At 44.3% G+C, this 16244-nt stretch overlaps 1 protein-coding gene and 1 long non-coding RNA gene across 2 annotated transcripts; both read right to left on the reverse strand.

Moving 5' to 3' along the window:
- Positions 1–438: 438 nt before the first annotated feature.
- On the reverse strand, positions 439–4617 carry LOC133446302 (uncharacterized). The gene is made up of 3 exons (XR_009782824.1): positions 4559–4617; positions 3959–3994; positions 439–485 (listed from the first exon to the last, which is right to left on the reverse strand). It is a non-coding gene; the product is annotated as an uncharacterized LOC133446302 (long non-coding RNA).
- Positions 4618–4649: 32 nt separating this feature from the next.
- Positions 4650–15992, reverse strand: LOC133446272 (macrophage receptor MARCO-like). Its single transcript, XM_061724282.1, has 12 exons — positions 15902–15992; positions 11553–11651; positions 11339–11445; positions 10126–10243; positions 9980–10042; positions 6308–6388; positions 6053–6124; positions 5871–5915; positions 5560–5684; positions 5100–5162; positions 4949–4993; positions 4650–4691 (listed from the first exon to the last, which is right to left on the reverse strand). Exons 1-12 carry the CDS (start codon positions 15990–15992, stop codon positions 4650–4652), a joined length of 951 nt encoding a protein of 316 aa, XP_061580266.1.
- Positions 15993–16244: the final 252 nt, after the last annotated feature.

Here is a 16244-nt window from a genome sequence, read left to right on the forward strand (position 1 = left end):
GGAGTGAGTTGGAACCTCCGGGTTCATGGTTGAGTGTGTCAGCACAATCCTCTTTGAGCTGCGAGACCGTCTGAGTTTGTCTGCAAAGCTTTTATCTCTCCCCGCAACCAAGGGACCATTCCAGTCAGAACCATTCCTGGTTAGGTCCAGACTTTACAGATGTTCACCGCTAAGAACCACCTCAATATCTAGAACGAGTGGAGAAACAGGTTACTGTTAATATCCAAGGGATTCATTGTGACTGCTGAGTATTTGGTTGGAAGGTTCATGCTCGACTCCTGCTGGAGGTTTTTCTGTGACCTCATTCCACTTTTCCCCTCATCAAAGAGGGGAAAAGCCACAACATGTAACAGCATGTTTACAAGGAACAGGAACCTTTCATTCACTCTGCTCCTCAGACTCCAGTACAGGTTTATTTACTGGTTGTGAACACTTACGTGGGGAACTTCCTCTCTGTCCTTTGGAACCTGGTGGTCCAGGTGGACCTGGAGATGAAACAATCAGAGCATGGAGTCATGGGAAGAAAGTAAAACACCTCTATATTCCATCCATCCATCCATCCATCCATCCATCCATCCATCCATCCATCCATCATCCGTTCACAATCAATTGGTACCAATTAAAGACCGAACATGCAGACTACTAAATAAACAATCTTTAAGCTCCAACTCTCGATTAGTAAACAATCTAATTACCCAGACCAAGAGTGATATTTTCTGTTTAACAGAAACGTGACTACAGGAGAAAGAGTATGTTAGTTTAAATGAATCGAAGCCACCCAGTTACTTTAATTATTATTATTCCCTGAAGCACGGGCCGAGGTGGAGTAGTAGCAACAATCTATAACTCCAGTCTTCAAAAAATATCTAAACCTAAATGCGATTATCCTACGTCGGAAAGCCTTACGCTTAATCTAAGACTCTCAAACTTGAAATCGGAGAGGGCAGTTTTGTTAGTGGTAGTGTACCGGCCCCCTGCTGGTGCTTATAGAGATTCTGTCGGAATTTTATTGATTTATTGATCAGTACAGACAGTTATGATAGTGGGTGACTTTAACATTCATATGGATGTTGACAGCGATAATCTTAAATTAGCTTTTAATTCTATTCTAGAATCGATGGGTATCTCACAAAAAGTGGACAAACCGACACACTGTTTTAATCATACCCTGGATCTCGTTCTCACCTACGGTGTTGAACCCGATAATCTGTTGGTGTCGCCTGTAAACTCTCTTCTATCCGACCACTATTTAATAACGTTTGAATTTACCAACGTTGACGTTCAAGCGCAAAATAGGAGGTATTATTTTAGCAGATTTTAGTTGGATAAAGCTATTGCTAAATTTAGGGAGGCCATCGCTCATCTTAACACAGTGGAATATAATGAAGCAGTTGTGGGCTCCGACCTCGGTTCTACCTCTGCAGATGATTGATATGCTTGTTAGTAAAACTGCTGATTTTCCTGCACTAGCTGCACTTAAATGCAGTTGCTCCTTTGAGAAAGAGGGTTTCTAACCACAGGAGCTTAACTCCCTGGTATAATTCAGATATCTGCGTGCTGAAACAAAACATGCGTACATTGAAAAGGAAGTGGTACTCTTGTAAATCTGTAGACTCCTATCGTTAATGGAAAGATAGTCTAACAGTATATAAGCCATTCATAAAGCTAAAACAGCTTATTATTCATTGTTGATATAGGATAATAAAAGTAATCCACAAAGCGAAACATGTCAGGTAATTAAAAAACCTAAAAATGTCTTGTCCGACAAAAATAATTAACAAATTAAAAAGTAATCTACGTTTTCTGTTCAACACTAACAATTATAGACCAATTTCCAACCTTCCATTTGTATCTAAAATTCTGGAAAAGGCAGTTTCAAGCCAGTTATGTGACTATTTGTATAGAAATGATCTGTTTGAAGTTTTTCAGTCAGGGTTCAGAATGCATCATAGCACAGAGACAGCACTGGTTCGAGTCACGAATGACCTTCTTATGGCCTCAGATAAGGGATTAGTGTCCATACTGGTTCTACTGGACCTCAGATAAGGGATTAGTGTCCATACTGGTTCTACTGGACCTCAGATAAGGGATTAGTGTCCATACTGGTTCTACTGGACCTCAGATAAGGGATTAGTGTCCATACTGGTTCTACTGGACCTCAGATAAGGGATTAGTGTCCATACTGGTTCTACTGGACCTCAGATAAGGGATTAGTGTCCATACTGGTTCTACTGGACCTCAGTGCTGCTTTTGACACTGTAGATCAGCATTTTACTGCACAGGTTAGAGCATGTTGTTGGGATTAAAGGGACAGCTCTACGTTGGTTTAAATCATATCTATCTGACAGGTTCCAGTTTGTTCATGTACATGAGGTTTCTTCAGAACAGTCAAGGGTCTGTTATGGTGTTCCGCAGGGTTCAGTGCTAGGGCCAATCTTGTTCAGTTTATACATGCAGCCATTGGGAAGTATAATCCAGAATCACGGCATACATTTTCATTGCTATGCTGATGATACGCAGCTCTATTTATCTATGAAGCCGGATGAAACAGAACCGTTAGTTAAACTTCAGGCATGTCTAAGGGACATCAAGGACTGGATGTCCAATGTTTTGTTTCTAAATTCTGATAAAACTGAGATGATTATTTTTGGTCCCAAACATCTTAAAAAGGGATTAGATAGTGTGGTGATGGCCTCGAGTGCTACTGTGCATTGCATTGTGCATTGCTGTTATTTTGATCAGAATTTGTGGTTTAAACACCATATTAATCAGGTTTGTAAGACAGCATTTTCCATCTCCGTAATATCACAAAGATTAGGAACATCCTCTCCCAGAGTCATTCGTAAAAACTAATTGTGGCAGGGTGTAGATTTGGGGCGTGGTCTGCGGGAGAGTAGCACACAGGTTTGTCTTATCAATCTGTGTACTTCAGTAGTGTCCAGCCCTGGAGACGGGGAGGGATGACACAGAGCTGCCGGAGTTTGAGACGACGGCTGCGGAGTGTGCTTGTGCATGTGTCTGGTGACGAATAAAGTCAACCATTTGTCCGCTAAACCTCGTGTCCTCATTCGTGTCGGCTGACCCCGGTAGCACGAGTTGACTACACTAATACACATGTTTGTATCTTCTAGACTAGATTACTGTAATGTGTTATTAGCAGGATGTCCAAGTGATTTGCTGAATATCTTCCAGCTGATCCAAAATGCAGCAGCAAGAATTCTGACAGGAATCAGCAAGAGAAACCACATCTCTCCAGTGTTAGCCTCCCCCCATTGGGTACTAGTAAAACTTAGAATCCAATTCAAAATCATATTACTCCCCCTCCTCGGACCACCTCAGTGTCTGCCCATCTGTTTATATACAGTAGTCATCCCTGTAGTGCACCAGTTAGCCATTGTGTTTGTCCTTTCTCTGTTCTTCATTCTCTGTCTGTTCTCTCTTTTCCTGCTCTGCTCCATCCATCCATCCATCCATCCATCCATCCATCCATCCATCCATCCATCCATCCATCCATCCATCCATCCATCCATCGTCATTCAGAAATCTCCGGACCAACATCTGCTTAGCATAAAAATCTGAATATTTTTTTTCCAAAAACCTGGGTCATGGAGCGTTGCTGACAGTGGATTTACTAGATTTGACCCCTTATAGTTTTTCTGATTGCTCTTATGGTGGGCATTCAGAACCTGAGTGGATTTTAGTATTTGTGTGGAGAATCAGATTTACTGGACATACGTCCTTCCTCCCCATGAGGAGTAATAGTGATTATCTGTGTTCACATCAACCAAAGATGCTACAGCTTAGCAACTAAGATCTTCTGTTGGTACCAGTAGTCATGCAAACCACTGATCAACCTTCCTTGGAAAATAACGAGAGCCCTGATCATGAGGAGAGCTACTGGTAACGGCTGTTTCTCCTGACTGTTGTTTCTATTCCATCCAGAAGGCTCTTCACTTACCTTGATTTCCTTTGGCCCCACTCAGTCCTCTTTCACCTGTTGTCAGTACAACAAAATTATGTTACTGAAATATTTTCACAGTTTTCTAAAAGTGACGTTTGACACATGTCTACTAAATAAAGAACCTGCTCTAAACTCACCAGATAATTAAGTCAGTGTCATTGAGTCAATAATCTGAACCATGATTCACAAGTTGCGTTCTGTTCAGGAACAAATCACCTGGAACTTTCCAGGAAAATCGAGGTACTTTCAGAACTATATCTTTGTGAACCCAGAAAATCATAAAAATCATAAAAGCGAATTATCTAACTTTTTAATTTTTTTTTCTTATTTCAATGTCAATAAATACATTTAATACAATCAGGAGAACTTGTCTTAAAAATGACAGCGGTAAAAATGTTGGACGGCACCAACACACCAAAGGTACTTAATCTCAGAAAGCTCAGTAAATCTATTGGACAACTGGTCGGTTTTATTTGGGATTTATAATTGATATTACATCATGACCTTTAAAGTACAATTGCTGGAATGTGAACATTAAACATTAAACATTACAAGTAGCATTCAAACCACACAGAAGGTCCACAGTAACGCACCGACCTTTGGGTCCAGCTGGACCAGCAGTTCCAGTATTTCCTTTCTGTCCAGGAAGCCCAGGATTTCCAGGACTTCCTATGTCAAGAACAAAATATCAGGAATCTGACAGCAGCACCCATGTAGACACATGAGGAACCTGGTCAGGAATACGTAATCACATGTTTCACAGAGACGACAGTGTTCTATATTGGCTCAGTGAAATCTATTCAGACAGGGATGGGGTGGGGGTGGGTAAGAGTACAGGAGGCAGAGTTGCAGTGCATCATTAACGGTACCCTTGTTAGTGGGAAGGAACGTCTGGATATTCTTGTGGTGTTTAGTCTCTACGACTCATATGAAGAAGAAAGACTAGGCTCATCTGTTTAATTGAATGATAGGATGTCAGCGTTGTACCTTTCTGACCAGGAAGCCCAGTGTCTCCTTTTTGTCCTTGAGAGCCTGAAACCAGAATGTTCAAGTTTAAAAGTAGAAAACAGTAGAAAGCAGAATCCAGTCAGAATCCTACAATCAGCTAAGTGCCAGATTTCATCACCCGAACCCTCACCTGTGACCCCAGAGGCTCCTCTCCCCCCCTTTGGACCTTGAGGTCCTTGATTTCCTGGTGTACCTATGGGATGTTCAGAGACACATGGACACATCTATGGTCTAATCCGATAAATTACCTCTGTGAAATGTCCTACAAACCCCATCTTTAAAGGAGCATGAGGCTCCTTTTAAGAAATGAGACTCTATAGCGCCACCCGTCGCCACGACGGCCGTGGGGGGTTACTGCAGCCAACAGCGCAGCCGGCACGGGAGAACGGGGAGAATGCGCATGCAGCGTCATTTGACGTCACATCCGCAGGACAGCGCGGGAAATTCTGCCCCACAATTGCCTGTTCAAGGCAACGGAGAGATACGCTAGAGTGATCATTCTTTTTGGTTTGGAACGCTTCATCTGACATTATTACTAGAAAAATTAAAACGTATACGAATTTTTTTCATAAATCATGCCTCAATCCTGCCTCATGCTCCTTTAAGTCTTTTTTCAGAAACTCATTGGGTACGGGATCATGATGAAGCTCACCAGGTCCGCCAGCTGCTCCTGGTTGTCCTCTCAGTCCTGGAGCTCCAGCAGTCCCTGTGTCACCTGGAGACAGAACAGATTGGTAATGTTTCTGGTTAGACTGGTTAGATCAGAGGACCAAGGACTGGGGCACCAAATCAGGAGAGGTCCAGATGCCTGTACTGGTCTACCAACAACCACGTTCATGATTTTGGCAGTTTTTCCTTCCTATCTACCCTCTTTGAATTAAAAAGGGACAGTTTTAGATACCTTTCTGTCCACGGATGCCGATGTCTCCTTTTGGACCTTGGGGGCCTGAAATCAGCACAGAGGGCAACAGTTGGAGGCTAAAACATTAAAACTTTGAAGAATTGGTAGAAGACGGCAGAGTTGGAAGACTGAAAGCCTCGGGTGAAATCCAGGAGTGGCCAGGAAAAGCCTCAGCACCTCACCTGGGATCCCGGAGCTCCCCCTCTCTCCTTTGGCACCTGTTGGTCCTGAATTTCCTGGTGGACCCCTAAGACCTGCAGTACCACAATCACGTTTGAGGGTGCAGAAATATATCAATGGGCTGGATTGTTTCCTGATTAAATGTTCTGATTAAAATATATTTAAAAAAGTTTTAAAAGTGAATCAACTCTTTTTATTCAGAAAGTCATCAAGTTTTAAAACCACCAATCACCGTTACACGTCACGATGAAACTCACCAAGCCCTCCAGCTGCTCCTGGTTCTCCCCGGAGTCCTGGTTGTCCCCGGAGTCCTGGAGGTCCAGCGGTCCCAGAGTCACCTGGAAACAGACCAGACTGGTAATGGTGTTTCATACTGGTTCACTGTACTGATTAGACTGGTTACACCAGTTGATCTGAGGAACTGGGACTCCAGACCAGGACCAGTCCACAGAAGGATCCTTGTACTGGTCTACCAGTTTATAATCTGGACTGTTGTGGTGAACCTGGACATGTTTACTCCCTCCCATTCAAGCAAGACTTGTCCATCCACCCACCACCCATCCATCCAACCCATCCACCCATCCATCCACCCACCCACCCACCCATCCATCCATCCACCCACCCATCCACCCATCCAACCATCCACCCACCACCCATCCATCCAACCCATCCACCCATCCATCCATCCATCCATCCACCCACCCACCCACCCACCCATCCAACCAGCCACCCACCCACCCATCCATCCACCCACCCATCCATCCACCCACCCATTCATCCATCCACCCACCCATCCAACCACCCATCCATCCACCCACCCATCCATCCACCCACCCATTCATCCATCCACCCACCCACCCACCACCCATCCATCCATCCATCCATCCATCCACCCATCCATCCACCCACCACCCATCCATCCATCCATCCATCCATCCACCCACCCATCCACCCATCCACCCACCCATCCATCCACCCATCCATCCACCCACCCACCCACCCACCCATCACCCACCCACCCATCCATCCACCACCCATCCATCCACCCTTCATCCATTCTTGGTCCAGAGCATCTTAGGAAGGGATTAGATGGTGTTGCGTTGGCTTCCAGTGCAACTGTGAGAAACCTTGGTGTTGTTTTCTATCAGGGTTTATCGTTTAAACCATATATTAATCAGGTTTGTGAAATAGCATTTTTCCATCTCCGTAATATTGCAAAGATTAGGAAAATCCTCTCGCAGAGTGATGCAGAAAAACTAGTTCATGCGTTTGTATCTTCTAGACTAGATTACTGTAATGTGTTATTAGCAGGATGTCCAAGTAATTTGCTGAATAGGCTCCAGCTGATCCAAAATGCAGCAGCACGAGTGCTGACAGGAATCAGCAGGAGAGACCACGTCTCTCCAGTGTTAGCGTCGCTCCATTGGCTACCCGTAAAATTCAGAATCCAATTAAAAATGTTATTACTCACGTATAAAGCCCAAAACGGCTTAGCTCCGTATTATTTGCAAGACCTGATAGTGCCTTATGTTCCTGGCAGAGCTCTCCGTTCTCAGAGTGCAGGTTTACTCGTAGTTCCTAGAGTATCTAAATGTAGATTTGGAGGACGGGTGTTCTGCTATCAGGCACCATTACAATGGAACCAACTTCCAATCTGGGTTAAGGAGGCTGACACCACCTCCACCTTTAAAACTAAACTTAAAACCTTTCTGTTTAGTAAAGCCCAGTGGCGATTTTGGTCTGTAAATTTTGGTGGGGCCATGCTGGAAAATCTTATGCAATCAGTATCAAGTGAGAGAAGGGACCACAGCACCTTTGACCACAAAATTGAAGCTGAATAATGCCATCATCACACAAACAGGGCCAATCTAACGACATATATTATCATATCAATAGCGCTACCAAATGGGCACTGTTCAAGAGCTCATATCAAATACTCAAGATCGAAACAGCAACGTGACAACAATAAAAACACAATGCACAAGCACGACCGTGCACGAGCATGGCGTGTACGGCGCACATGCAATACACAGCAATTAATAAAGCCACCACACAGAGTATACCACAGCCAAACAACCATTTCAGCACCACAGACAGGTAAACAGCTCCATCAGCGTCGGGGAGCCCACGTGAGGTTGTGTCCCCCCACACCCACACCCACACATGTATCACCAGTTGCGCATTACACAAAGTCCACTATAATTCAAAGAATATAAGTACATGGTCAGTTCCACTATAAAAATCTGTTAGACTCACCGGAACTCACAAGGAAAGCAGTAGAGCGCCTTTTTTGACGAGCTCCCGGTTAACCAGAGTTTCCTTTGAACCATTCCTTATTAAATGTCCTGGTTTTGTCTTTTCCGGCTTGACAAATGGTTAAATCATCCGGTCGATGTGGTCCCAAACGTTTTATTTCCAACTTCTGCTCAATTGATAAAGTGCTAAATCGCACACTCACCAAATAATCAACTTCATTCAAATAGAAAGAATGAAACGTCACCTATCAATCAAAGTACGTAGCCGGCGTAAGTCGCGCGTCGCCGCGTAACCTACGGCGTAGGTTACGTAACCCTAGGCGTAGGCTCTGCGTTGGTGTAACGCAGAACCATAAATCAGCCTTTATTCTGGCGCGGTTTGAAAAAGACAAGCGAGTGATTATGTACATTCACTGAGTGAATATTATGAAAGTAAAATATATATTTCTCGCTAGAAATAGTTTTTTTTTTATTCAGTCCGCAAATGACGGCGAAAAGCATTCTGGGAAATTCTGGGAACAGCCAATCACAGAGTGAGCTGTTTGACCGCCGTCTGCTTCAATTCAGAGCAGCCAATGAGAGGCGCTCTGGGGCCCTGAGCTCGCGGCCCCACTGTCCAAGCTAGTGTGTGCGCTGTACACGCGCACGCGCGCGCAGCAGTTCACCAGTAACAACATTACAGGCAGAGGGGCCAGCTCCGCTGAGCCCCACCGAGCGGAAACAGAGGAGGCTGGATCAGGCAGGGCGAACTATTTACACACAGTTACACTACAAAAAGTGTCAGCAGATCAAATTAAGTTGCATCAAATGAAAACTGCGGACATTTCATTGGAGACAAATTTATTATGAACTTATGTTTAATGACACATAATCTTCCCCTGCGCAGCTGCGCACTCTGGTGGGGCCGTGCCCCACCGGCCCCTAATGCAAAGACGCCACTGGTAAAGCCTATAGTTAGTGTTTAGTAAACCTCTAGCTGGTGTTGGTAAATCTCTAGGTAGTGTAAACTCTAGTGTGTTAGAGTCAGTAGTCATAGTTGCAGCTATAGAACAAGACTATAATAGTTAGTCTCAAATATAGCTTCGTGGTAGATATGCTGCTATAGGCTTATGCTGCAGGGGGGACCGACATGATCCACTGGGCGGTGCCTCTCACCCTTCTTTCTCCTCTCCTCTCCCCTTCCTCTCTTCTCCTTTTCCATTTTTATTTATTATAAGTATCTCATAGCCCTGGCCTTGCCCCTTCTCAACCTTTCCCCGACCCTGAATCTAACCTGGGGCTTGCTGATTGGGCCAGAGCTTCGGGAGCTGCGTGCTGGCCTGCGGTCCCCACCCCTGGTCATCCCGTTGCTGCTTCCACCTGCCTGCTGTGTGCTGCTGACGTCCCCGACTCCCCCAGTCTGGCCTTCGGCAGGAGGGTCCCCCCTTATGAGCCTTGTCCTGCTCAAGGTTTCTTCCCTCCTAAAGGGGAGTTTTTCTTGCCACTGTTTGGCTTAAGGCTTTTCTCCCACTAGGGGAGTTTTTACCTGCCATTGTTTATGTAATAATTGCTCGGGGGTTTATGTTTATGTTCTGGGTCTGTGGAAAGCGTCTAGAGACAACTTTTGTTGTATTAGATGCTATACAAATAAAATAGAATTGAATTGAACATTTGGTTTCACTCTGACTCACTTACCTTTGGGTCCTTTCTCTCCTGGTGCTCCTGGTTGTCCAGGCAGCCCGGTTCTACCCGGGGGACCTGGAGATAAGAAAGATTAATTGTCCTATGGATGATGAACTCAGAATTCCAGGCTGTAAGAACTGATATTGTCAGACACACACCTGCCGCCAGGTTCATGCTGCTCATCTTCCTCTCCAGGTTCTGGTTGCTGCTGTTAAGCAGGTTCACGTTTTTTCTCAGCTGCTCCAGCTGGCCGTTCTCCCCATACATGCTCTTCATCTGTTGTCATGGAAACCATTGTGCTGGTTTACTTTAGTCTTGAACTTCAGTTCAGCTTTGGTCCACACTATCTTGGAGGAGCTAACTCCACCCAAGCTCAGTTAGCAGACAAATGGACAGAACAGGAAGACTGGCAGGGACACACCCACCGTACCTCAGCTAGCTATTTTAGCTTAAGTCCTGCTGAGCTGCTACAATTTTGTTGTATATCGTATACAATGATATACTATCCGTCTGTCTGTCTGTCTGTGCTGCTAACAAATGCTACATTAATTCTAATCAAATCCATCAATAGATCCTCGTTTCAAACATCGGTACCAGATGAAGATGGGTGGATTCAATCAGAATCAGTCATAGAATTAAGCTAAACTAACATGGAAGGATTTGATTACCTGGACTCTTCTATACCAGTCCAGAACCTTTCACACCAACCCGGAACCTTCCAGGTAAATCCACTCCCTTTTATATAATTTTACCTCCGTACAGTTGTCATGGATCTAACAATGGAGACAAAACAGTTTTGTAAGAGACTGGAAATGTGTTTATTTCTGTTGCGTTGAACATTTTTATCATGGAGGTCCATGGTTCCAGACCCTAGTGGTTGGTAGAGGAACTGCATGTCTGGATCCAGACCATAGTGGTCGAAAGAGGAACTACGAGCCGAGTCCAGACCCCAGTGGTCGGGAGAGGAACCACAGGTCTGGATGCGGACTCTAGTGGTCAGTAGCGGAATCGTAGTTTCATGTTGGCTTGAATAATAAAAACTAAAAGTTCATCAGCTCCAGGTAGCAAACATCACTGACTTCTGATGTTGAGTTGCAGCTGACTGAGTGTCGAACATCAGCAATGAAACCTTTGACTAAAACCTGCCCTGAACTGTCAACAGATCATTTGAGTTTTAATTTATTTTAAATGAGGAGTCCATCTCATCCACCAAAGTACTTTGTATGTTCTGATGTTCTACGGGGCTCTGGATCTGGACCGCAGCTTTTCCATTAGCTGCATGGTATAAACTTTAATTTCCATCCAGATTATTAGTTTGTGTTAATCAGAATGCAGCAGGAACTAGGATTTGTGGAGTGGTTTGTGCAAGACCTGGCTCTGCAGGCTCCAGAGGTGGCTGCTGTTGTTGATGACACTCTGGAGATCCGAGACCAGCCGCGCTGGTGTGGACGCAGTTAGAGAGGTCTCCATGGTAAAAACTGCTCCAAAAGAGAGGAAAAGGATGCTTGATAAAAAAAAACATGAACTTCTTCATGTTTCCATGATCTTAATCGTATCCAGTGATGCTGTCTTCTGTGGTCCGTACCTTTATAAACCAGGAAGGCGTTAAGTGCCGACAGCAAGAAGATGTAGACACACACCACGCTTAAACACCACTGTCGTCTGGCTTTAACTGGCCTCACATCTAAAAAAAAAATTGATAATAAATCCACAAATTCTGATCAAACGACAAAGTTACTAAATTACAGGAATACAGGACTTTCCAGGCTTTCCAAGGTACTGAATGGAAGGTTAGCCTTGCAAGGAATTTAAATGTAAACCACTTGGAAAAAACAACTTTCAGAACAATCTTGGAAAAAACAATTTCTGACATTTCAAGAGCTACACGGCGCTCGCTCAATACTTCTGATTATGTTTGTTCTTCTGAAGGTCAACCAGTGAGGAACATCTTCTCAGTTGCTTCTGGAGTTCCCAGTTTATAAACTGATCACTGACCCATCACCACTTCTGTGGGTTGTAGTATGATTTGTGGGGGAACACACACTGGTTCACCTAAAGCAGTGGTTCTCAAACTTTTTCTGTTGCGCCCCCCTTTTGAGGAAGCAAATTTTTCATGCCCCCCACCCCGAAAAACTGGTGACAAAATAGGCTGTTTTTAACTTTATTGATACAACATCATAAAAATGACCATTTATCTCCCCTGTTTTAGTCATTTCTGTTGCGCAAACAACAATTAACACACCACTTTTGTAACATCAAAATTAACATTAATTTTTTTTATCATGAACATTCCTTTTTTAAATTTTTATTACGAACATTAATTTCACTTGTCTCTTGTAATTTATGTTGTGGAAAAAACTAACTTTAGCAAACTATTTTGTGATATCAATATCATGAACATTAGTTTTTAATATGAACTTTCTTTTCACTTTTCTCTTGTGCAAAAAACAATTTGGCAAACCACTTTTGTGACATCAAAATGAATGATTCATTCACTTTCAAAAACAATTGAGTTAAATATGTACAAAAAAAGAACAAATGCAAATATTTGGCAAGAGTTGTGAGACAGTTTGTGAGAGTTGAGTGTATTAGTGGCTGCAATGAGCCTGTTTTGCTCTACACATCATCTCAAAACGGGGTTGCAGGCTTGATACTGCCACTCGCAGGTCAGACTCAATGTGGAGCTTAGATCTGTACTTTGTTTTCAGTGTCGCAACAGCTGAAAACCCAATCTCACAGAGATAAGATGTGGCGAAAGGAAACAGAATTCCCACAGCCCTCTGCCCAATGAGTGGATGCTCCCTCTCCACACCAAGCCAGAATTCAGTCAGTGTCAGAGCTGTAAACCGCATCCTCAGGGTGGAGTCTGATGTCATCTCGATGAACTGTTCCTCCTCGGCAGAGCTGAAATCAGCAGGTGCCGCCGAGTTAAAAGGATCTCTCACCCAGTCATACTCTGCACTGTTGTTTGGGAAGTATTTTTGAAACAACTCTCTCATGGAAGAGATGTGCTCCTGAATACATGGAATCACGGAGGTGGCTCCAGATTCACTTGTTTCAGCAAATTCAGTCAGATTCTCAAAGCAGTCTGTGATCCCCTGATCAAGTCTCCTGCCCCACATCTCCAGCTTACGAGTGAATGCGCTGATTTTGTCTGCCAGGTGAGGGAGGTGCTTGTCTCTCCCTTGAAGCTGAAGATTTAATTCGTTCAGCTTTCCAAATGTATCGCTAAGATATGCCAGTTTCACCAGAAATTGTTTATCACCAAATTTGCTTGCAGCTTCATACATTTTCTCCTCTTCTAAAAACATCTGAATTTCCTCTCTGAGCTCGTAGACGCGGGACAGCACTTTTCCTCGGGAGAGCCACCTGGCCTCGCTGTGAAACAGCACAGCTGTATGTTGCGCTCCCATCTCCTCACAAAGTGCAGTGAACAGGCGCGCTTTCAGGGGTCTTGTTTTTATGAAATCACACCAACAACATCCGTCATCACCTGGTTCAGTTCAGGGCTCATCTGCCTGGATGCAAGCGCTTCTCTGTGTATTACGCAATGCGTCCATTGCGCATTTGGCGAGGCAATTTTGATTAGCGCCTGCAATCCCTTTTTTTTCCCTGCCATGGTCTGTGCACCATCCGTGCAAACGCCCGCACAGTTTTCCCATTTCAGCCCATTTCTGTCAGGTAACAGTCGAGAAGTTTAAAGAGCTCATCAGCTGTCGCTCTGCTTTGGACATACTTGCAAAACAGTAAATCCTCATGTAATAACTCTGACGTGACAAAGCGAACATAAGCAATAAACAAGCAATCTTTATTGCTGTCGGTAGCCTCATCCGTGGTATGGCGAAACGTTTGTCTTTCATTTTTTCGAGGAAGTTGTTATTCAAGATCCTCTGAAATGTCGTTTATACGTCTCGCGACCGTGTCATTGGAAAGTGGGATGGCCTTCAATTTTTCTGCGCTTTTCTCATCAAGCATTGTTGACACCATATCTAAAGCTGCGGGGAGGATGAGCTGCTCTGCGATCGTGTGTGGCTTCTTGCACTGCGCAACTCTGTACACGACTTTGTATGATGCTAAAAGTGCTTTGCTGTTCACTGATGCAGCTTTTACAAAACTATATAACTATATACCCGTTGACGGTATTCGCTGAGTTTTCTCTGTAAAAACTCAAGTGGCTTGTTAACGTGAATGGGGTGTAATGTCTCCAAGTGTCGTTTTAATTTGTTGGGTCTCATACTGTCAGCTGCCAGAGTTTTCAGACATAAAACACAAACGGGTCGCTCCTCATCTCCCGCCACATTCACTGTGAACCCAAGAGCAAGATAGGCTTCATCATATTTTCTGGTCTTGGTTTTTGGTTGATGACTGTCAGCTGAGCTCTTTGTCTTGTTTGTTTCAGAAGCATCGCATGTTTTTCTTTTCATCCCTGTCAAAAATTTCTCCATCCTTTGCACCTGAACAGCGTAGCCTACAAGCTGTACACACTGCCTGAACGCTGCTTAACTGTCCCGCCGTGAACAACGCCGTAGCCCAGTGGTTCCTGCGTCAAAACATTAGTTCCTCCTTGTTGTGTAGCTAATAATGAAAGAAGGCTAGGAGGCAAGCTACTTCAGAAACAGTATTTACTTAACGGAGAAGAACTGCTGCGTGTATCCAGAATACATGAGTTACATGGAGTGACACTGCCACCTACTGGCAGGATATTTGTATGCAGGCAAACACGTATCCACACTCCTGTCTATATTTTTTCCCTCCCCGATGTCTCGCGCCCCCCCCGACATGCCTCTGCGCCCCCCACTTTGAGAAAGACTGACGTAAAGGACCAAACACCGGACCAGATCGTACCTTGCTGCAAACGTCATTTACGTCGCTGCGTTTGCATTGGTGCGAAAATTTTAAGCAACAACGCATTTGCTCTAATACGGACTTGATCCGCCTTGCTCAGGGGCTCAAAGTGGTTATCCTCAGTTGCAATCCAGGGGCTTGAACCTGGATCCTGGGTGTTTTAATGTGTCTATACGGCAGAGGTGAGCAGAGAAATGGTGGTGATCAGGGACACCTGTGCAGTAAAATGCTGATCTGTCAAAATCAGCACTGAGGGCCTTGCTTATGGGCCCACAGGGATTCTCCTCAGTTGCAATCCAGGGGCTTGAACCTGGGTCCTGGGTGTTTTAATGTGTCTGCACCTTAAAACATTTACGTTCCCCTTCATCACAACCACACTTCAACATTAACATTAACATAGTTTGTTGACTAAAATATGGTGTTGGATTCTGTTAAAAACTGAACATAAATAAAGCCTGGGGTGAGATTTGGTAGGTAGATAAACATCAACTGCTCCTCTGCAGGCCTGGCCTGAAACCTGGAATGGATCGAGCAGCTCTGAACCTTATAAGTACAGATGTTTTACACTAAAGAAACTGACTCTTCATCACAAATTGTAGTCAAAGCTGCAGGCTGAAAGTCTTAAGATTTGTTTTTGCTGCAGGTGCAATGATAGATTCCTTTTGCGGATGAAAATATTAGGTTATCTATACATTTATCAACGGATCTATACAAATCCTTCACAGCTGATCAGACATCCAGATGTTTGCCATTAACCCTGTCAGGTCAACAGTTCTTTCTGACCTGATGGAGTGAACTCTGATAGTCAACTGATGAGAGACAAAAATATCCCCATAGTCTGCTCTAAAATCTAAATCGTGATTAAAACAAAAGTAAAAATCATTGAGTTAATTTACAAACTTGGTATGACCCAAAGCTGTCTAAATGTGTCCATTTAGGTGTCTATATGGACCGACAGGAGCTCATCGTAACTCGTATGAGACGTTGAGTTTGAAGCAGGTTAACGTCTAAGATTGAGGAACCACTGCTGGCTGGGATATCTGCATCAGTCCATGGTCTGTAGAGGGTTTCCTCCTCCTGGGTACTCACCATCAGTCTGGAAGCTGTACAGTTGGTTCCTACTCAGAGACATGCCGAACAGCGGGTTCTGAACTGTCGTCCCATCCACCAACGTCTCCATGTCCTCCACAAAGTCCTTCCACTTCCTTCTTTAGCTGCTTTTGATGATGGGACATCCTCCCAGCCCCAGCGTCAGAACCTGAGATTATCTCCAGCTGAAGAGGGAAGTTCTACTGACCTCTGGCTGAGCTGGTCAAAAACTCAACCTGAGTCTCGGTGGCACCGCTTCTTTGAGGAATCAGTACGCTGATTCTCAGAGCAAAAGTGCAAGGAGGCGTTTCAGAACAGGAACAGAGACTTTCCAGACTCTTTG

This window comes from Cololabis saira, chromosome 6 (assembly GCF_033807715.1).
Source record: "Cololabis saira isolate AMF1-May2022 chromosome 6, fColSai1.1, whole genome shotgun sequence".
NCBI lineage: Eukaryota > Metazoa > Chordata > Actinopteri > Beloniformes > Belonidae > Cololabis > Cololabis saira.